Source organism: Cygnus atratus, chromosome 29 (assembly GCF_013377495.2).
Source record: "Cygnus atratus isolate AKBS03 ecotype Queensland, Australia chromosome 29, CAtr_DNAZoo_HiC_assembly, whole genome shotgun sequence".
In the NCBI taxonomy this organism is placed as follows: Eukaryota; Metazoa; Chordata; class Aves; order Anseriformes; family Anatidae; genus Cygnus; species Cygnus atratus.
In genome coordinates this window covers 1,438,013-1,458,338 of record NC_066390.1, presented here as the reverse complement: position 1 = coordinate 1,458,338, position 20,326 = coordinate 1,438,013, and the positions used below count along the sequence as shown (strand labels likewise).

The 20,326-nt window shown below is 70.4% G+C and overlaps 2 protein-coding genes across 2 annotated transcripts; one reads left to right on the top strand and one right to left on the bottom strand.

Moving 5' to 3' along the window:
• The first annotated feature begins 446 nt into the window (after positions 1-446).
• On the top strand, positions 447-7,023 carry PPP1R1A (protein phosphatase 1 regulatory inhibitor subunit 1A). Its single transcript, XM_035570358.1, has 7 exons — positions 447-580; positions 4,617-4,677; positions 5,358-5,395; positions 5,515-5,578; positions 5,879-6,091; positions 6,183-6,271; positions 6,923-7,023. The coding sequence occupies exons 1-6, from the start codon at positions 500-502 to the stop codon at positions 6,269-6,271; spliced, it is 546 nt and encodes a 181-aa protein (XP_035426251.1). The 5' UTR covers positions 447-499; the 3' UTR covers positions 6,923-7,023.
• A 2,168-nt stretch (positions 7,024-9,191) lies between these two features.
• On the bottom strand, positions 9,192-16,801 carry PDE1B (phosphodiesterase 1B). The gene is made up of 14 exons (XM_035570330.1): positions 16,692-16,801; positions 15,607-15,789; positions 14,858-14,924; positions 13,930-14,046; positions 13,706-13,846; positions 12,315-12,415; positions 11,112-11,237; positions 10,903-11,004; positions 10,663-10,783; positions 10,490-10,571; positions 10,233-10,359; positions 9,802-9,941; positions 9,452-9,565; positions 9,192-9,344 (listed from the first exon to the last, which is right to left on the bottom strand). The coding sequence occupies exons 1-13, from the start codon at positions 16,793-16,795 to the stop codon at positions 9,468-9,470; spliced, it is 1,509 nt and encodes a 502-aa protein (XP_035426223.1). The 5' UTR covers positions 16,796-16,801; the 3' UTR covers positions 9,192-9,344; positions 9,452-9,467.
• Between the last annotated feature and the right edge of the window lie 3,525 nt (positions 16,802-20,326).

Here is a 20,326-nt window from a genome sequence, read left to right as displayed (position 1 = left end):
CTCTGTCTTTCCCCTGCCGGCGTCCGTCCGTCCGTCTGTCCATCCGTCTGTCCGTCTGTCCGTCCGTCTGTCCATCCGTCTGTCCGTCCGTCCGTCCGTCCGCCAGCCTGCCTGCCTGCCCCTGCCTCCTCCCGTCTGGCTGTCCGTCTGTCCGTCCGTCCGTCCGTCTGTCTGTCCCAGCGCCTCCCCCCCCCCCCTTGCCCTGCGCCCCTCGCCCTGCGCGGTGCCCCTGTCCGTCTGTCCGTGCCGGTGTCCGTGCCGGTGTCCGTCTGTCCGTCCGGCAACCAATCGCCGGTACCGGGGCGGCTCCAGGGTGGGGGGGGGGGGGGGGGGGGGCGGGGGCGGGCGGAGCGGGGCCGGGCTCAGCACCGGGACCGGGGGCGGCTCCGGGAACGCTCTCGGGGGGCCGGAGCGGAACCGGGGCGGGACCGGGGCGGGACCGGGGCGGCTCCGGGAGCCTCCGGTAAGCACCGGGAAGGCGCCGGAGGAGCCGCCCGCCATGGAGCCCAACAGCCCCCGCAAGATCCAGTTCACGGTGCCGCTCCTGGAGCCGCACCTCGACCCCGAGGCGGCGGAGCAGGTGGGGACACCGGGGGGGGGGACACCGGGGACACCGGCGGGGGGGGGGGACACCGGGAGGGGAGGACAACGGGGGGAGGGGGGACAACGGGGTGGGGACACCGGAGGGGGGGGGGGACACCGGAGGAGAGGACAACGGGGGGGGGGGGACACCGGGGGGAACACCGGGAGGGGGTGGCACCAGGAGGGGGACACTGGGGAGGGGGGGGACACTGAGGGAGGGGGACACCAAGGGTGGGGGACACTGGAGGGAGGGAGACACCGGGGAGGGGGGGACGCTGAGGGGGGGGGGGACACTGGGTGGGGACCGTGGGGTGCTTTAAAGCCCCCCCCGAGGGACACGGAGGGGACCCTGTGCCGTCCCCGGGGGTGCAGGGCACGGCGTGGCACCGAGCAGCCCCCTGGTGACAGCAGCGGCGCTGGCAGCACCCTTGGGAGCCGTGCAGCAGCGTGGGTGCTGGGGGGGGGGGGCACGGGGTGCTGCGTGGGACAGACACGCCGATTCGGGGCGCACGGGGCTGGGGGCGGCGTGGCCGCATCGACCCCGACCCCGGCGACGGGCCCTAACCGTGGGGGACCCCCCCGCGCCCCCTTGTCCCCCGGAGAAGCCCCCCACGGGCTGGGGGCCACGCAGCCCCCACGGGTCGGGGACGGCCGAGGGGGCTCAGGGTGCTGTGCCGGAGCCGTTGGCTGGCTCAGCGCCGCGGCTTTGGGCTGCCCAGGGTGGGTGTAGGGTTACGGGGCCCCCCCGGCCCCCACGCCGCCCCCCTGCTTGCTCAACCCCTGCTGGAGGGCGTCCAACGGGCCCCAGGGCGGGGGGCTCACCCGCAGCCCCCCCCAGCTCTGTGGGGTGACACTGGGGCGGGGGGGGGGGGGGGGACACACGACACAGGGTGGCCGGCAGCACCCCGGGGCCGGCAGAGCCCGGCTGCAGCAATGGGGGGGGCGGGGGGGGGTAGGGCTCGGGCAGCGGGGCCCGGCCGTGGGAGCCCATTGCAAAACCATCTTGGCTCGGCGTGCGGCCCCAGAATAGCAGCAGGTATTGCATGTCCAGGGGACGCGGCCACGCTGCTCAGGGGCCGGGAACCCGGGTGCGGAGCTCACTTGGCCCCCCTCCCCCCCCCCCCCCCCCCCCCGACCCCGCACCGAGCACCCCCGGGTGCTCCTCCGACCCCAAATCCCGCGGGCTGTGGGGGGCTTCGGGGCCAGGCGGGTTTGGGACCACCACGTGCCCTCGCTAACCGGGCACGAGGAGCCCTGCGATGGCTCGAGGGTGCCGAAAAAGCCAGGAATTATTGGGGGGCGGGGGGGGGGGGGGTTCGGGCTCCTCCGGGATCCCGCCGGCCCCGAGCGCGCTGCCCCCCCAGCCGAGGGGAGCGTGCCAGCGGCGCGGGGGCGAGCGCGGGGCCGTCTGCGCGGCGAGCATCTCGCTGTCGCTAAATACGGCCACGCACCGTCTGGGGCTGCCGCACGGCTCATTTGCAGCGCCCAGAGTGGCTCAGGAAAAGTGGGGGGGGGGGGGGGAGCTCGGGAGAGGGTCCCCCCACCCATCTTGGGGGCAGGGGTCCCGGCGTCCTGCCCTCCCTAATGCGCGAGGGCATCCCGTGCCCGTCCCTGCCTCAGTTTCCCGCCCCCCCCCCCCCCCCCCCAGCAGAGCTCAGCCACGGCTCAGGGGGGTGCTGGGCCCTGCTCGGGCAGGGTTTGGGGTGCGGTGTCACCCCCCAGGAGCGACCTCAGCCCCCGGGAGCCTCTGTCACCTCCTGTCCCCGTGTCCCCACCGGCCCAGGCAGTTCCCATCCGGGTGGAAAGGGTCACCGCGGGCTCGGGGAGGTGCGGTGGCAGCAGGTGACGATGCTGGTGTCCCCTCCCTGGGTGTGCATCTCACTTTTTTTGGGGGTGTTCCTGCAGGAGAAGACCTGGCGGGGTTCCCTTTAGTGGGGTTCCCTTTAGTGGGGTTCCCCTTTTTTGGGGTTCCCCTTTTTTGGGGTTCCCTTTAGTGGGGTTCCCAGGGGGGTGCTCAGCCCTATCAGCCCCCTGCCTGCCTGCAGCAGTGTCCCCACGTCCCGCAGCGCTGTCCCCAAGCCCTCCCAGCCCCTCCCCACGGCCTCCAGGTCCCCGTGTCCCCGCAGGTCCCTCCCTGCCACGAGCATCCATCGGCCCCGACCCTCCTGGGTGCCACCCATGGGTGCCGGGGCTGGTGGGGGGCTCGGTCCCGCACCTCTGCCCGTGATGGTGCTGAGCACGGCGTGTCCCCGAGGCGGGCAGGGGACAGGCCGGGTGCGTTTGCTCCGTCATGCTGAGAGACGGGCTGGTCCCCGACCCCACTGAGGTCCCCGACCCCATTAAGGTCCCCGATCCCCTTCTGGTCCCCAATCCCCCAAGGTTCAGCCCCGTGGGGTGGGAAGGATGGAAGGGACCCACCCTGCCGAGCCCCTCGGCGACGCCGTCCCCCCCCGTCCCCCCCCCCCCCCCGGCGGCTGCTCCCGGCCCCGGCGTTTTCTTAATCGATGCTGGAGATCGATCTAAAAATAGCGCGGGCAGGAGAGCGGCAAGGTGGGGTGGGGAGCCGAGCGTCGTCCCCCCCCCCTCCCCTGCGGCGGGGGGACCCCAGCATCCTTCTGCGGGGTGGGGAGAGCGAAGGGGCCCTCCCCAGGGCGCGGGGGTTTGGGGATTTGGGGGTGGGGTTTTGGGGATGGGGGTTTGGGGATGGGGGTTTGGGGATGGGGATCTGGGGATTTGGGGATGGGTGCCCGGCCCCGAGCACAAGGGAAGCACGAGCCAGGTCCGCGGTGCTGAGCTCCAGCTGCGTGACCTTGAGCGGGTCACGCTGGTGTCCCCCGCCCCATCCCCGTGCCGAGGGGGGGGGGGCATTTTCCGGGCTGCGCCGTGAGGCACGGCTCTGTCCCCGTGGGGGGCACCGGGGGTGCTCAAGCAGCCCGGGGACGCGTCGGTGTCACCTTGGGGTCCCTCTGTAGGGTCCCCTGGGCCAAATCCAGCCCCTAAGAGCCCGGCCCAGCTCCATCACCAGCACCCCGAGCCCTGGGGCGGAGGCGGCGGATGATGGGGGGGGGGGGGGACACACGGCTGGTGACCGAAGCCACCGGGGCGAGGGGACGGTGACGAGGGCTGCCGGACCGGGAGCGGGGTGGCTCGGTGGCGGGGAGGGGGCGATTTTCGTCTCCTTTTAATCTCCGTTTAAAATCCAGATCGCGGGTTTCTATGGCAACCGGGCTGCCACGGGTTGGGGGGGGGGGGGGGGTTTGGGGGCGGGGGGCCGCAGGGTGGGCTGGGGCTGAGGCTGCGCACAGCCGGGGAGGGGTCTTGGAGGGGCTCCCCCCCCCCCCCGCCCGCTCCGGCCGCTCTGCCTGCTCGTTAGCATCTCATCAGCATCTCATTAGGCAGCCCGCCTCATTAGGGAATCCTCGCCGGGAAATTCGGAGCCACTCAGTCAGTGGGTCAGCGGGGAAGCGGGGCGAGCGGCCACCCCGGGGACGCGGTGCCACCGGGGCGCCCACGGGGCTGCCACGCCGCATGTGCCACCAAGCAGCGAGGACGGCGCCACGGCCACCACCGCCATGGGCCACCAAGCCCTCCGAAGGGGCCACTGAACCCCCCCACGTGCCCCAGGGCGTGGGGCAGGAGCCGCCTGGGATGCTCCGGGTGACCTTGGGCAAGGACACGCGGGCGGGCAGCGGCGAGGACGGTGCCCGAGGAAGGGCAGGTCCCCGGTGCTGTCACAGCACCGATGTCCCCGGTGCTGTCACCGCTGTCCCCACGCCATTGCCGGCGCCGAGGTATAATTAGCTCCTGATTGTTGTTAGCCTCGGCCGGGAGACGGGGGAGACGATGATTTAAAAGCCACCTGCGTCCTGGGCAGGGCTCGGCGCCCCGCGTCCCCACGGGGCCACCGCCGGCCCGAGGCCAGCCCGCTCGGGGACACAAGGACAGGGCTGGGCGAGGTCTCGGGGACAGGGGACGCGGGGTGCGGCAGGATTTGGGGCGCAGCCACGGGTCCCGACTCCGTCCCCTCTCTCCAGATCCGCAGGCGCCGACCGACGCCGGCCAACCTGGTGCTGAGCAGCGACCAATCGTCCCCAGGTGGGTCCCCGCGCGCGTGGCACCGCGTCGCACCGGGGTCCAGCACCCGCTCAGCGCACCCCACGGCCCGCCAGGTCCCCGGGGGACAGGAGGGGACGCGTGGGCGCTGCGGGGGGCGGTGGCACTGCCCCGTGCTTCTAGGATCCTGGGTCTCACTCGGCCCATCCATCTCCGGAGGAAGCAGCTGCCGGTGACACGCGGCACAGCCGTGCCCTGGCCCTTCCCGCGACCCCTGGCACGTCCCCAGGGCTGGCACGGGCAGGGGGACGCCAGCTGTGACATTTGAGAGCGTGTCACTGCCCCCGGCCGGCATGTGGCCTTTGGGGACGGGGGCTGACCCCAGGTGGCGTCGCCGTCCCCGTCCGTCTCCCCCTCGCGGTCGCTGCTGCGGGGTGGCTTCGTCTCCCCGCTGCTTTGGGGACACGCCGGGGGCTGGGTGGCCGTCCCCAAATGCCACCTCCGGACAAACTGGGGCCAGCAGCTTCATCCGCGAGGGCTGAGCGGCGTTAGGGCGTCCCAGGGGGGTTCAGGATGCGGCCCCAGCACGGCACCGTCCCCACGGGTCCCCCCTTTCCCTTCCCGACGGGGTGAGCGGTGTGGGGGCACCCAGCACCCGTGGGTGACAGGCACCCCGCGCCCTCCCTGTGCCACCTCTGACCTCCTGCTCCTTCTGCCCCCAGAGATCGATGAGGACCGGCTCCCCAACCCCCTGCTGAAGGTAGGTGCTGCCGCGAGGAGCGGGGCGGCCCCAGCGCCCCGGGGTGCCCCCCAGCACCCTGTCCCAGCACCCTGTGTCCCCTCCCACCCTCGGGTCACCCACCTCCGCTTGCTTTGCAGTCGGGTCTGGCCATGTCCCCCAGGCAGAGGAAGAAGGTGTCCCGCACCACCCCGACCATGAAAGGTACCTCGGGGGGGGAGGTGACGGTCCCCTGGGGGCCGCAGGGGACACGCTGGTGGCCTGGCTGTGGCCGGCTGCGGTGCCACCACCTTGGTGGCACAGCTGGGGACACGGGGACACAGGGACACGGGGACACAGGGACGGGGGCTGCTGCTTGCAGATGCCGTCAGAGGGGACAAGCGGCTGTGCCACCGCGGTGGCATGGGGACAGGGGCGTCCCTGCACCCGGGAGCCACACGGGGGACACCGCGAGGGCTCGGGGACGCTGCGGTCCCCAGCACGGCGCCGCTCGCTGCCTTGCAGAGCTGCAGATGATGGTGGAGCACCACCTGTGCAAGCAGGCGCAGGGCGAGGAGGAGGAGGAGGAGGAGGCGGCCGCCGCCGGCCAGGAGCACGGCCCCGGCTGCTGCCACCACGGTGACACCGGTGACACCGAGCACAGCCACAGCCCCGGGGGCACCTGCCCGCTGGCCCGGGCTCAGCCCACGCATGAAGGTGGCCCAGGGCCCGGTGAGAGTGAGTAGCGGTCACCATCGTCCCCTCCATGGGGGAAGGGGGGCTGGGGGCGGCGGGGTCTGCGCTCAGCCCCTGCCCCTCGCACCCGCAGGGACCCACGGGGACGGGCGGCAAAGCCTGGCCGAGGAGGGCACCCATATAGCACCGGAGGAGGGCAAGGGTGCTGCCAGCAGCCAGTAGGTGCGTACTGGGGGGCTGCGGGTGCATACTGGGAGGCTGCGGGCACGCACTGGGGCGCTATGGGCACGTACTGGGGCGCTATGGGCACGTACTGGGGCGCTATGGGCACGTACTGGGGCACTGCGGGGGCACATTGGGGCGCTGCGGGCGCATACTGTGGTGCTATGGGCACATACTGGGGCGCTGCAGGCGTGTACTGGGGGGCTGTGGGTACATACTGGGAGGCTGTGGGCACGTACTGGGGTGCTATGGGCACGTACTGGGGTGCTACGGGCACGTACTGGGAGGCTGCAGGTAAATATTGGGAGGCTGCGGGTGCATACTGGGGCGCTGTGGGGGCATACTGGGCCACCACAAGTATATACTGGGCACCACAGATGCATACTGGGGCACCATGGAGGTGTACTGGGACATTGTGGGTGCGTGCTGGGGCACCACAGGGTGCATGGGGACACTGTGGGGTATACTGGGGACACCGTGGGCTGTACTGGGGACATGGCAGGGTGTACTGGGGACACTGTAGGGACACTGGGAGCGCCGTCCCAGGGGATGGGGACAGGTGGCACCGAGGGAGGTGGCACCGGGCAGGGGCGGGGGGCGCACCCGGGCTCCCCGTCCCCCAGCACGCGTCCCCTCCCCCTCTGTCCCCAGGTGCCCCCCCCCCCCGCCGGCAGGAGCGAAGGAGCCGAGCCACCGCGTTTTTTTTAACGATCGTTTTCTAAGATTCCGACGGCTGTTTTGGGGTGTTCGTGACGTTTTTGTTGTTTGTTTGTTTGTTTTTAATTATTATTATTTCTTTTATCGGCCGCCTCGGCCTGGCCGTGGGGGCGGTGGCGAGCCCCCCCCCCCCGCCCGCTGTCCCCTGGCCCCCACCCACCGCCACCGGGTCCCCAGGGGGGGGTGACACGGGGGCCACGAGCGGCACAGCCCCCCCCGCCACGCTTCGTCCCGCTCTCACTGCCACCCCCGCGGTGTCCCCGGGGCCACCTCGCTGTCACCGCGCCCCGGCTTGGGGACACGCAAGTGCCAGGCCGTGCACCCGCCTTGCACGGCGTGCGTGCATGCGCACCGGGGGGGGGGGGGGGGGGGGGGGGGGGCACAAGTGCGTGTTTGCACACCTGCGTGGGAGCACACGCGTGTCCGTTTGCACACCCGCGTGAGCGCACACGGCCACGGGGGCGCCCGCCCGCACCACCCAGCGCCCTTGGGCGCGCGCCCTCTTTGCACCCGTGCTTTGCACGCACGCTGCCGGGCGCGGGCGCACGAGCACCCGTGCACACGCGTGTGCGGGGGGCCCAGCACCCGCCACCTGTATTAAACGGATCCCTTCTCCGCGCCGGCTCCTCCTTGCCTTCACGCTGGGTGGGTGCGGGGGGGGGGGGAAGGACCCCAGGATCCCCCACCCTTGGGTGCTTCAGCGCCCAGCCCCGGTGCGTGAGCAGTCCCCCGGGGACCCTGCTGCCACCTCCGTCCCCGTCCTCAAACCCCCTCCCGCCGGTCTCAGGTCCAAGGGAAGGGGTTGCTGGAGCCGGGCTGGTGGTGGCGCACGGTTTATTAATTGCTCGTTAGCGGCGGCGGCGCTTCGTTTGCATGCGTGTGCGGGTGGCAGCTCTGCCAGCAATGACCAGGGCGGAGGCACGACGAGTTACCGCATGGTAGAAAAGTACAAACACACACGGGCCGGGCCGCGGCGGCCGGCGCTGGGCTATGTACACGGCGGGGCAGGGCGGCCGGGGTCCGGAGCGGGGGGCGGGGGGGGGGGGGGATGGAGGATGCTCGAGGCATGCCGGAGCGGGAGGATGCCGGAGCTGGAAGATGCTCGAGGCACGCCGGAGCTGGGGAGGCTGGAGGATAGCGGAGCCGGGATGCTGGGGGAAGCTGGAGGATGCTGGAGCCAGGACGCTCGAGGATGCTGGAGGCAGGATGCTGGAGGGTGCTCAAGGATGCTGGAGCCAGGATGCTGGAGGATGTTGGAGCCAGGATGCCGAAGCACACTGGAGCCAGGATGCCGGAGCCAGGATGCCGGGGGATGCTCGAGAATGCTCAAGGATGCCGGAGCCAGGGTGCTCGAGGACATTGGAGGATGCTGGAGCCAGGATGCTGGGGGATGCTGGAGGATGCTTGAGCGCACTGGAGCCAGGATGCTGGAGGATGCTCGAGCCAGGATGCCGGAGCTGGGATGCTGGAGGATGCTGGAGCCAGGATGCCGGGGGATGCTCGAGGGTGCTCAAGCCAGGATGCCGGAGGCTGCTCGAGCACAGCCGAGCCAGGACACCGGAGGAGGCTGGGTGGGGGTTCCTGGGGGTATTTTTGGCACTGGAGGCACACCGGAGCCAGGAGGTGCTGGAGGATGCTGGAGGCACCCCAGGACTGGGGGGGGGTGCTGGCACTGCCCCCCCAGCACCCAGTTCTGCACCCCTGGAGGTGCCCCTGGGGCCAGCAGAGCTGGGGACAAGCCCCACCGGGACGTGTCCCCAGCCCTGGGGTGGCCCAGACGTAACCCAGGAGCCACCCCACGGTGTGTGGGGGGGGGAATGCTGGGGCCATATGGGGACAGGTCCCCTCACCCGTCACTGCCCCCACAGACCCCCGGGAGGGCAGGATGGGGACGGCACATTTGGGGACACCCACAGCAGCGCAAGCAGACCCAGCAAAATAAAGGTGGCAGCAAATGTGACACAGCTCCTCCAGCCCCCTGCCACCCCACCCCCTCCCCCCCCCCCCCCCGTGCCACCATCATTGTCCCCAAGCTCCCCCGAGCACCCAGCGGGGCAAAAAACAGATTTTTTTTTTTTTTTAAAAAGCTGGCAGGACAAAACCCGGGCACGGCGGTGCCGGGCAGCCGCCGGCGTGGCAGGGAGAGGCTCGGCGTCACCATCGCCCGTGGCCCGAGGCCACCCGGTTCGGTGGCCGGCTTGGCACAGGCTGGGGGGCTCCCGGCCCCCCAGGACCCAGGGGTGGCAGCAGGGATGCTCTCGGCGCGGGCCCGGGCGGCTCCTTCCCTGCGAATGGTGCTGGAATCGATGGCGTCGAAGACTTTGGGCTGGACGGTGTCACTTGGGAGGGCGAGGACCTGGCCCCCCCCAGGAGGGGACAGTCAGGGCTGAGCACAAAAGGGTCTGTGTGTGCCGCCCCCCCCCCCCCCCCCCCCCCCCCCCCCCCTCGGTTTTGGGCGCCCACCTCGCTCCCGCCGGCGCTATTCCACCTCGCCGTTGTGCTTGTGCCGGCTGGGGGGCGCGGGGGGCTCCTCCTCGTAGGGCGACAGCTCCTCGATGGACGCCTGGTTGGTGATGCCTGGGGAGGGGGACACAGGGCGGGGGGGGGGGGGGGGGGGGGATGCTCAAGGCAGCCCCGTGCCCACCAGGACCAAGAAAAACCCAGCTCATTTCACGGGGGGGGGTCTCCATCCCCGTGGGTCACCGTCCCCAGGGGTCACCGTCCCCAGGGGTCACCAGCATCGGGGGCTGCTCGGCGCGGACCTGGCCCCCCCCCCCGGACACCCTCCCCCGGCTCTGGTGGCCGTCCCCTACCGCTGGCCGCCCTCTCCTTCCACTTCTGCTTGTTCTCCTGGATGTACTTGGTCCAGGTGGAGCGGAAGCTGGCCAGGTCGGCGTTGATGTCCCCCCCCAGCTCCAGGTGCTCGTCCAGGGACGTCTGCCGCCACTGCGAGCTGTGGGGGGACGCGGGGGGGGGGGAGCTGGCAGCAGGACAGAGCCACCCATGTCACCCCCCCCCCCCCAACCTGTCAAAGGGCGCACGTGCCCACGTCCCTAATTAAGTGGGTGCCCCCCCCGCCTGGCTGAGCCCCACCACATCCACCCAGGGGGGGCTCTGTGGGAAGGGGAAACTGAGGCACGGCCGCTCCAGGAGACGGATGTGCTGGGGGGGGGGGGAGGAGCTGGTGAACCAGGTAAGCCCGGTGGCTTGCGGCTTGGGGGGGGGGGGGTTGGTGGTCCCCGACCTGGCCTGCTGGCTGGCCACGGGGTTGCCCTTGGCTTTGGAGCCGTCCTCGGCGAGGGGCAGCACCATCTTCTCGGCCACGTCGGTCAGCACCGAGAAGGTGGGCTCCACGATGAAGTCGATGAAGCCTGCGGCGGGGAAGGGGCACGGCGTCGGAGGGGACCGCGTGTGTGTCATCCCCCCCACCCAAAAAAAAAAAAAAAAGGGGGGGGAGGGGGCCATCCCCCAGCTTGGGGACGGGGTGGGGCCACCGCTCACCGATCTGCGACTGGGCCACCAGCGTGGAGGTGCGGTCGCAGAGGGGCGAGAAGGGCAGCCCCAGCTCGGCCTCTTTGTCACCCTGGCGAGGCAAGAAGCGTCCCCAAAAGGCGGCCGCGGTGCCACCGCCGGTCCCGGGGGGGGTGGGGGGGGGGGGGACGCGGGGCCCGTACCTGCCTGAAGAACTCCTCCATCAGCGCCTTGGTCCAGCGGCTGTGCACCGCCCACTGCTTGGTGGGGTGGCTGATGTCGGCCGCGTGCAGCAGCAGCGACAGCGCCTTGGACTTATCGATCCTGGGGAGGGCACCCGGCGCTCAGGCTGGCCCCAAGAAAACAACAACAAAAAAAAAAAAGACGTCCCCTCCCCGCCACCGGGTCCCCAAAACCCGGGCGCCCGCAGCGTCCCCGCTCACCGCTCCAGCTGCTGCAGCGCCGTCTTCATGGACTTGACCTGCTGGAAGTGGCAGGACATGTCGGTGGCCAGGACCATCTCGATCACCAGAGCCCGCAGCTCCCTGCGCCGCGGGGTGGGGGGGGGAGAGGAGGCACCGTCAGGGCTTGGGGGGGTTGGGGACGGGGCTGGGGACAGCCCCCGGGGACCGTGGGGACGCGGGGGACTCACGCGAACTCGTCCTTGGTGAGGTTGACGAAGATGTTCATCTCGTCGTCCTGCATCATGCGGAAGACGGCGCTGATGTGGTGGTTCTCCAGCACCGAGCGGTCGTTGTAGAGGATGGCGCAGTCCGACCTGGGGGACGAGGGGACACCGGGGACCCACGATGGGACCCGCCAGGTCCCTGCATGGCAGGGGCAGGCTGAACCCCCCCCCCTTCGGGTGAGGGATGTCCCCGTGGTGCCAGCACATCTGTAGCTGGGCCATGTTGGTGGCCCTATAGCGCCAGGACATCTGCACCCTGGCCGTATCGGTCACCCTGAGTGTCCCCAGGGAGCCAGGACATTTGCACCCTGGCCGTATCGGTCACCCTGAGTGTCCCCAGGGAGCCAGGACATTTGCACCCTGGCCGTATCGGTCACCCCACGTGTCCCCAGGGTGCCAGGACATCTCCATCCTGGCCGTATTGGTCACCCCGAGTGTCCCCAGCGTGCCAGGACATCTGCACCCTGGCCATATCGGTCACCCCGAGTGTCCCCAGGGAGCCACCAGCACTGCCCCGGCCCTTTCCGTGCCCCTCAGCACCCTGCATGTCCCCAAAAGAGGTCCCCAGCCCTGCTGCTCTGCCCAGGCTGTGCCCTGCCACCTCTGCCATGCCACATCGCCCCTGCTGGGCCGTGCCACCTGCGCCGTGCCATGTCCCCCCATGCCGTGCCATATCCCCCTGCGCCATGCCGCATCCCTGTGCTGCGCCATGTCCCCTCATGCCATGCCGTGTCCCCCTGTGCCATGCCACGTCCCCCTGCGCCGTGCCATGTCCTCCTGTGCTGTGCCGTGTCCCTTTGCGCCGTGCCACGTCCCCCTACACCGTGCCACGTCCCTGTGCCGTGCCGTGTCCCCCATGCACCGTGCCAGTTCCCTATACCGTGCCATGTGTCCCTGTGCCGTGCCGGGTCCCCCATGCACCGTGCCACGTCCCCCTACGCCGTGCCATGTCCCTGTGCCGTGCCATGTCCCCGTGCACCGTGCCATGTCCCCGTGCTGTGCCATGTTCCTCTGCGCCGTGCCACGTCCCCCTACACCGTGCCACGTCCCTGTGCCTTGTGTCCCCCATGCACCGTGCCACGTCCCCCTACGCCGTGCCACGTCCCTGTGCCGTGCCATGTCCCCCTGCACCATGCCACGTCCCCGTGCGGTGCCACCAGCCCTCACTTGGTCTGGATGTGGAAGCTGTTGGTGGTGCCCGTGTGCTCGTAGTCGTGGATGGCGGCAGCGAAGATGATGGCCAGGACCTCGATCTCCGTCAGGTAGTGCTGGGGACAGGGGCGTCAGGGACAGGGCCACCCACCCCACGGGGGGACAGGGCCACAGGGGGCACGGGGGGGTTCCAGCGCCACCCCACGGGGGGACAGGGACCGCCCGGGCGCGGGTCCTGTGCGTGCGCGTGGCCACGTGTGACAACGCGCGTGTGACAACGAAGTGGGGGGGGTCGGGACGCGGTGTCACCGCCTGCCACCCCCCCGGCTGGGGGTGACCCCGGCCCCTGGCCATCCTTGCTGCGTTTCCATGGTGACAGCGGAGTCGCTAGGTGGCGCCGTCGCCGTGGCAACAAGCATCGCCTGGACCAGGGGGCTGTGCTGGGACCCCCTGTCCCCACGGTGTCCCTGTCCCCACCGTGTCCCTGTCCCCATCCCCATCCCCATGGTGTCCCCGTCCCCATCCCCATCCCCATGGTGTACCTGTCCCCACGGTGTCCCCATCCCTGTAGTGTCCCTGTCCCCATGGTGTCCCCATCCCTGCCGTGTCTTTGTCCCCGTGGTGTTCCTGTTCCCACCCCCATCCCCAGAGTCCCCGTCCCCATGGTGTCCCCATCCCCATGGTGTCCCTGGCCCCACAGTATCCCCGTCCCTGCCGTGTCCCCATCCCCGCTGTGTCCCTGTTCCCATGGTGTCCCTACCCCTGTCCCCATGGTGTCCCCATCCCCAAGCTGTCCCTGTCCCTACAGTGTCCCTGTCTCTGTCTCTGTCATGTCCCTGTCCCTGCAGTGTCCCCGTCCCCACCGTGTCTCTGTCCCCGCCGTGTCCCCGTCCCTGCTGTGTCCCCATCCCCGCCATGTCCCTGTTCCCATGGCGTCCCTGTCCCCATCCCCATGGTGTCCCCATCCCCACCGTGTCCCCATCCCCGCCGTGTCCCTGTTCCCATGGTGTCCCTGTTGCCAATCCCATGGTGTCGCCGCCCCTGTCCCCATCCCCATGGTGTCCCCATCCCCGCCGTGTCCCCGTCCCCACGGTGTCCCCGTCCCCCTCCCTGTCCCCATGGTGCCCCTGTTCCTGCAGTGTCCCCATCCCCATGGCGTCCCCATCCCCGCCGTGTCCCCGTCCCCACGGTGTCCCCGTCCCCCTCCCTGTCCCCATGGTGCCCCTGTTCCTGCAGTGTCCCCATCCCCATGGTGTCCCCATCCCCGCCGTGTCCCCGTCCCCACGGTGTCCCCGTCCCCCTCCCTGTCCCCATGGTGTCCCTGTTCCTGCAGTGTCCCCATCCCCATGGTGTCCCTGTCCTCGTCCCCGTCCCCACGGTGTCCCCGTCCCCGCTGTGCCCCCTACCAGCATGCCGGTGCGCAGCAGGAAGCAGTGCACGGTCTGGGTGACGTCGGCGGCGTGGGCCTGGTTGTGGTAGGGGTTCTTGTACTTCCCGTAGCCGGCCTCCAGCGCGTCCAGCAGCGAGGTGAGGAAGACGGCGGGGATCTGCGGCGTGACACGCGCGTGTGCAACACACCGACAGGCGCCTGAGGCGGGGAGAGCACCCGGGGGGCGGGCGCCGGGCGCACCTTGAAGCGGCTGTTGAGGTTGTGTCGGGTGAAGAGCTCGTAGACGATGGTGCGCAGGGAGTGCTCCTCCGTCACCCGGTTCAGCGCGAAGACGTCGAAGCACCACAGGTCGAGGCTCTGGGGGCAGCGGGGGCTTGGCCGGGGCGGGCTCGGGGCGCCGGGCGCCCAGTAAAGCCCAGTAAAGTCCAGTATGGCAGGCGATGCCCAGTAAAGCCCATAAACGCCCCGTGATGCCCAGCAATACCAGGTGATGCCCGATAACTCCCAGCAAAGCCCAGTGATGCCCAGCAATGCCCAGTGATACCCAGTAGAGCCCAGTAAAGTCCAGTACGGCAGGCGATGCCCAGTAAAGCCCATAAATGCCCCATGATGCCCAGCAATACCAGGTGATGCCCAGTAACACCCAGCAAAGCCCAGTGATGCCCAGTAAAGCCCGGAGATGCCCAGCAATACCCAGCAAAGCCCAGTGATGCCCAGTAAAGCCCAGCGATGCCCAGTAAAGCCCGGAGATGCCCAGTAAAGCCCAGCGATGCCCAGCAATGATCAGCAGTGCCTAACGATGCCCAGTAAAGCCCAGTAAAGCCCAGTGAATCCCAGCAATGCCCAGCAGCACCCAGTAAACCCCAGTGAAGCCCATGCCCACAACATCCAGTAACGCTCCGTGAAGCCCAGTAACCCCCAGCACTGCCCAGTAAAGCCCAGTAACCCCGAGTGCCCCAGTGGAGCCCAGTAGCACCCAGTAGCACCCAGTAGCACCCACAGATGCCCAGAGACACCCAGCAAAGCCCAGCGAGTGCCACCCACACGCCCCCCCCCATCCCACTGGGATCCTCCCGGAACCAGCGGTGCCAGGGGCAAAGCGCAAGGGGGCGGCAGCCCCGGGGGGGCCTCGGGGTGCTGCCCCCTCCCCCCCCCCCCCCCCCGGTACCTTCAGGCAGTTCAGGACAGAGGTGGAGTAGCTGGGCCCCACGGCCGTGTACGTCCGGCGAAACATCCTGCAAGGGGCAGGGGCTGCTGGGTGCTGGGGGACCCCTTTGGGTGCTGGGGGGACAGACCTGGGTGCTGGGGCACCCATCTGGATGCTCTGGGTGCCGGGTCCTGAGCTGGGTGCAGGATGAGCTCGGGGCGCAGGGTATGGGGTGCAGGGTGCTGAGCTCTGGGTGCTGGGGCCAGGACATGGGGTGCTGGGGGTCCCGTTTGGGTGCTGGGGGCAGGCCTGGGTGCTTGGGGAGCCACCTGGGTGCTGGGCTCCCATCTGGATGCTCAGGGACCCACCTGAATTTTTGGGGACCCACCTGGTGCTCAGGACCCCCTTGGCTGCTCAGGACCCCCCCTGTGTGCCGAGCACCCCCCTGGCTGCTCAGGAACCCCCCAACTGCTCAGGACCCCTCTGGGGTTCTCAGGACCCCCCTGGCTGCTCAGGACCCCCCCTGATGCTCAGGACCCCCCCCCCCCCGGCTGCTGAGCACCCACCTGGCTGCTCAGGACCCTCCCCCCCCAGCAGCTCAGGACCCCCCCCCGGCAGCTCAGGACCCCGCATCCCCCCACCCCTTCGCGCCCTGGGACCTCCCCCCGTCCCCCCACCCAACCACCATTAACCCCTTCCCAGCCGCATCCCCCCCACTCCCCCCGCCCCCTCTATCATCCCCCCCCCCCCCCCCCCAGGTGCCCCCCAACCTCTCGACGAAGATGCCGGCCTGGACGGCGTGCACGATGCTGCGGAACTTGGGCTTCTCCTCGGCCCGGCGCCCCTTGGCCCGCGCCTGCTGGGTGAAGGTGGCCGCCAGCCAGTCCCGCACCTCCGAGGGCACCGCGTCCGAGCGCATCTCCCGCAGCTCGTCCTCCGTGTCCAGCATCTGCCTGCGGGGACCCGGGGCGGGGGGGGGTCAGGGGGGGCAGGGGGGTCGGGGGGGGGTCGGGGGGGCAGGGGAGTCGGGGGGGGTTGGGGGGGTCGGGGGAATTAGGGAGGGTTGGGGGGGTCAGGGGAGTAAGGGGAGGTTGGGGGGATCGGGGGAGGTCAGGGGGGGTCAGGGGAGTAAGGGGAGGTTGGGGGGATCGGGGGAGTAAGGGGGGGTCGGGGGGAGTCGGGGGGGTCGGGGGGGGTCAGGGGAGTAAGGGGAGGTGGGGGGATCGGGGGGTCGGGGGGGGTCCAGGGGGAGTTGGGGGGGTCGGGGGGGGGTCAGGGGGAGTAATGGGAGGTTGGGGGGGGTTGGGGGAGTGAAGGGGGGGTCGGGGGGGTCGGGGGGGGTCAGGGGAGTAAGGGGAGGTTTGGGGGGATGGGGGGGTCAGGGGGGTCAGGGAAGGGAGGTTGGGGGGTCAGGGGAGTAAGGGAGGTTGGGGGGGGGTCAGGGTGGGGGTCAAGGGAGTAAGGGAGGTTGGGGGGGTCGGGGGGGGGTCAGGGAGTAAGGGGAGGTTGGGGGGATCGGGGGAGTAAGAGGAGGTTGGGGGGGTCGGGGGGTAAGAGGGGGTTGGGGGAAGTCAGGGGGTCAGGGGGAGTTGGGGGGATCAGGGGAGTAAGGGGGGGTCGGGGGAGTCGGGGGGGGTAATGGGGGGGGGTTGGGGGAGTCAGGGGGGTCAGAGGGGATCAGAGGGGGTCAGGGGAGTCGGGGGGGTCAGGGGGAGTCGGGGGAGTAAGGGGGAGGTCGGGGGGGGGTCAGGGGAGTAAGGGGGGGGTCGGGGGGAGTCGGGGGGGTCAGAGGGGGGAGTCAAGGGGGGGTCCCCGTGTCCCCCCCTCCCCGGCCCCTGGCCCCGCGTGGAGGCACCTGGTCTCGTCGATGTAGACGGCCTCCAGCAGCGAGGCCGTGTACTCCAGGTTCCTCCTCAGCTCCTCCACGTTCACCTCGCCCCCGTCCAGCTGCTTCACCATGGAGCGGAGCCTGGGGGGGGGGGGACGGGGGAGGGGGGGGCGGACACGCCGCTGGGGGCTGCGGGACCCCAGCCCCCTTGGGATCCCCCTCCAACCCCATGGGATCCCCCTTCCAACCGCCATAGGACCTGCCTCCAACCCCCATGGGACCCCCCCCCCCCTTCTAACCCCCGTGGGACCCCCCTAGCCATGGGATCCCCCCCCCGCTTCCAACCCCCATGGGACCCCCCCCCGCTTCCAACCCCCGTGGGACCCCCGCTGGTGGCTGTGGGACCCCCCCCTTCCAACCCCCATAGGACCCCCGCTGGTGGTCGTGGGACCCCCCCCCTTCTTTCTAACCCCCATGGGACACCCCAGCCGTGGGACCCCCCCCTTCCAACCCCCGTGGGACCCCCCCCCCCCCCCCCATGGGACCCCCCCGCCGGTGGGGGCAGAGCTGAGCTGGTGGCACCCAGCACCCTGCAGCCGCAGTGCCCGGTGGTCCGAACCCCGCAAAGCCAGCGGCCCCAAAATTGTGCGCGCCCCGAAAACCTGCACCCCAAAACCCCAAACCCTGCACCCCCAAATCCTAAACCCTGCACCCCAAAACCCCAAATCCTGCACCCCCAAATCTTAAACTGTGCGCCCCCAAAACCCCAAATCCTGCACCCCCAAATCCTAAACCCTGCACCCCCAAATCCTAAACCCTGCACCCCCAAATCCCAAAGTCCTGCACCCCCAAATCTTAAACCGTGCACCCCCCAAAACCCCAAACCCTGCACCAACAAAACCCCAAAGCCTGCACCCCCAAACCCCAAAATCCTAAACCCTGCACCCCAAAATCCCAAAGTCCTGCACCCCAAAATCTTAAACCGTGCACCCCCAAAACCCCAAACCCTGCACCCCCAAAACCCCAAACCCTGCACCCCCAAATCCCCAAATCCTGCACCCCAAAATCTTAAACCGTGCGCCCCCAAAACCCCAAACCCTGCACCAACAAAACCCCAAAGCCTGCACCCCCAAATCCCCCAACCCTGCACCCCCAAATCCCAAAGCCCGCCCCCTCCACGGGCGAACCCTTCCCCGTCTGGCACACGCGTGTGCCCCCGGCCGTCTGGCTGGCTGTCCGTGTGTCTGTCTTGGGGGGGGGGGGATCCCATCTGCGCGCCCGCCGCCCCCGCAGCCTCATCCGTCTCCCGCTGCAGCCGCCTCGCTCGCACGCCGGCTGCCAGCCGCACGCGGGGGACCGGGGACACCGGGGGACAAAAGCTGCCCCCCCCCCCCTCCCCCCCCAAGCCGGTCTGGGGACAAGGGACAAGGGAGAGGGTGGGGGGGGGTGGGGGGGTGGGGGCAGCCGCAGGAGCGGTCACCGTGTCACCGCTTTGTGTCACCTCTTTGTCACCGGCACCCCCGGAGCGCCGCGGGGACACGCTGGGTGCCTGCCGCTGCCACCCAGTGCCACCAGGTCCCCGTCAGTGCTACTTAATGCCACCAGGTCCCCCTCAGTGCCACCAGTGCCACCAGGTCCCTGTCAGTGCTACTTAATGCCACCAGGTCCCCCTCAGTGCCACCAGTGCCACCAGGTCCCCGTCAGTGCTACTTAATGCCACCAGGTCCCCCTCAGTGCCACCAGTGCCACCAGGTCCCTGTCAGTGCTACTTAATGCCACCAGGTCCCCCTCAGTGCCACCAGTGCCACCAGGTCCCCGTCAGTGCTACTTAATGCCACCAGGTCCCCCTCAGTGCCACCAGTGCCACCAGGTCCCCGTCAGTGCTACTTAATGCCACCAGGTCCCCGTCAGTGCCACCCAGTGCCACCAGGTCCCCGTCAGTGCTACTTAATGCCACCAGGTCCCCGTCAGTGCCACCAGGTCCCCGGGTCCCCATCAGTGCTACTTAATGCCACCAGGTCCCCCTCAGTGCCACCCAGTGCCACCAGGTCCCCGTCAGTGCTACTTAATGCCACCAGGTCCCCGTCAGTGCCACCCAGTGCCACCAGGTCCCCGTCAGTGCTACTTAATGCCACCAGGTCCCCCTCAGTGCCACCCAGTGCCACCAGCTCCCCACTGGCACCTCCCCACCGGTGCCACCCAGCACCCACCGTGTCCCCACCACCCGCGCACTACGCGGTCCCCGAGGCCGGCGTCACCTGTCCCCAGAGCCAGCACCTCCCCGTGACGCTGCCAGCCCCACCCCGTGGCCTCGGGGGCGCCTCAGGGAGCCACCAAGCGCCCCCAAAACCAGGGACGGCCCTGCCAGGGGACAGCCCCGGGGGACGTGTCCCCACGAGGGGACCCCGACGCGCGTCACCTCCGGCGGCGGGGTCCTGGCACGGAGCCCGGTGCGGCCCCCGGGGGCCGAGCGCGATTTAATTAGGGGCTGATTAATTAACGGAAAGCAGGCGGCAGCTTCCTGCGCTCCCTCCGGCCGCCCGATCCCTGGCAGCCCTCGGCCTCGTTAGCGCTAACGAGAGCTGGCAGCGGGCGCGAGGCACCCCGGGACCGTGGGGTGTGCACGGGGGGTGGGCGTGGGTGTGCACGGCCCCGAGGTCCCCGGTCCTCGTGCAAGGTCCCAGATCCTCGTGCGAGGTCCCCAACCCTCGTGCGAGGTCCCTGATCCTCGTGCGAGAGCTGCCGGCTCTGTGCAAGGTGACACGGGGCAGCCCCGTCCCCACATCCCCTTCCTGTCCCCATGTCCCCCTTCTGTCCCCATCGCCACCCAGGGACACGTGGCCAACAGGGGTGGGGGGGGGGGGGGGGGATCCCGACTGTCCCCAAAGGCCACCGCCGGGGGCTGGCAGCCCCGAGGTGCCGCTGTCCCTCCGTGCCACCACGCAGTGACACGGCCCCGACCAGCCCCAAAGCCACCGAGGGGGGACGCCGTGTCCCCTGTCCCCCGCCCCAGCACACGGAGGTGACACTGGGGACAGTCACTGGGGGCTGAACACCGTGGGGGGGGGGGGGGGGGGGGCGCGCCCTGCAGGAGCCCAGGAGGTGACGGGACGGTCCCCAGGAGGTGACACCGCCTGGATGAGGAGGGACCGTCCCCAGTGTCCCCAGAGCTGGGAGCATGGGGGGACCCTGCCACCACCCCAGCCACCGGGTCCCCAAAACCCGGGGACAAAGCCACCGGGCCCCCATGTCCCCAAACCCTCCCACGCTGGGGTCCCCACGCTCCCCCCCCCCACCTCCCCCCGCCTCTAACGAGCTTCGGAGCCTCGTTAGCGTCCTCCCCCAGCCTCCCTGCGTGGTGGTGGGGGGGGGGGGCACGTCACCCCCCCTCCCCGCGGGGCGACGCCGCGTGCACACGCGTGTGCGCGTGGGCAGGGCGCTGAGCCCCCCGCTGTGCTCGCGCACGTGTGCGCCGTGCCGGCGAGCGTGCGACGGAGGCACGAGCACACCCGTAAGCGTGCAAGGACGACGCACAAGCACGCGCGCGTGCGAGCAGAGGCGCGCGCGTGGTGGTGAACAAGCGTGCAAGGCGCGCGCTCGGCCACAGGGGCCCGGCGAGGTGACGGTGACGGGCGAGCGAGGGGGGCCGGGGGGGCCGCCAG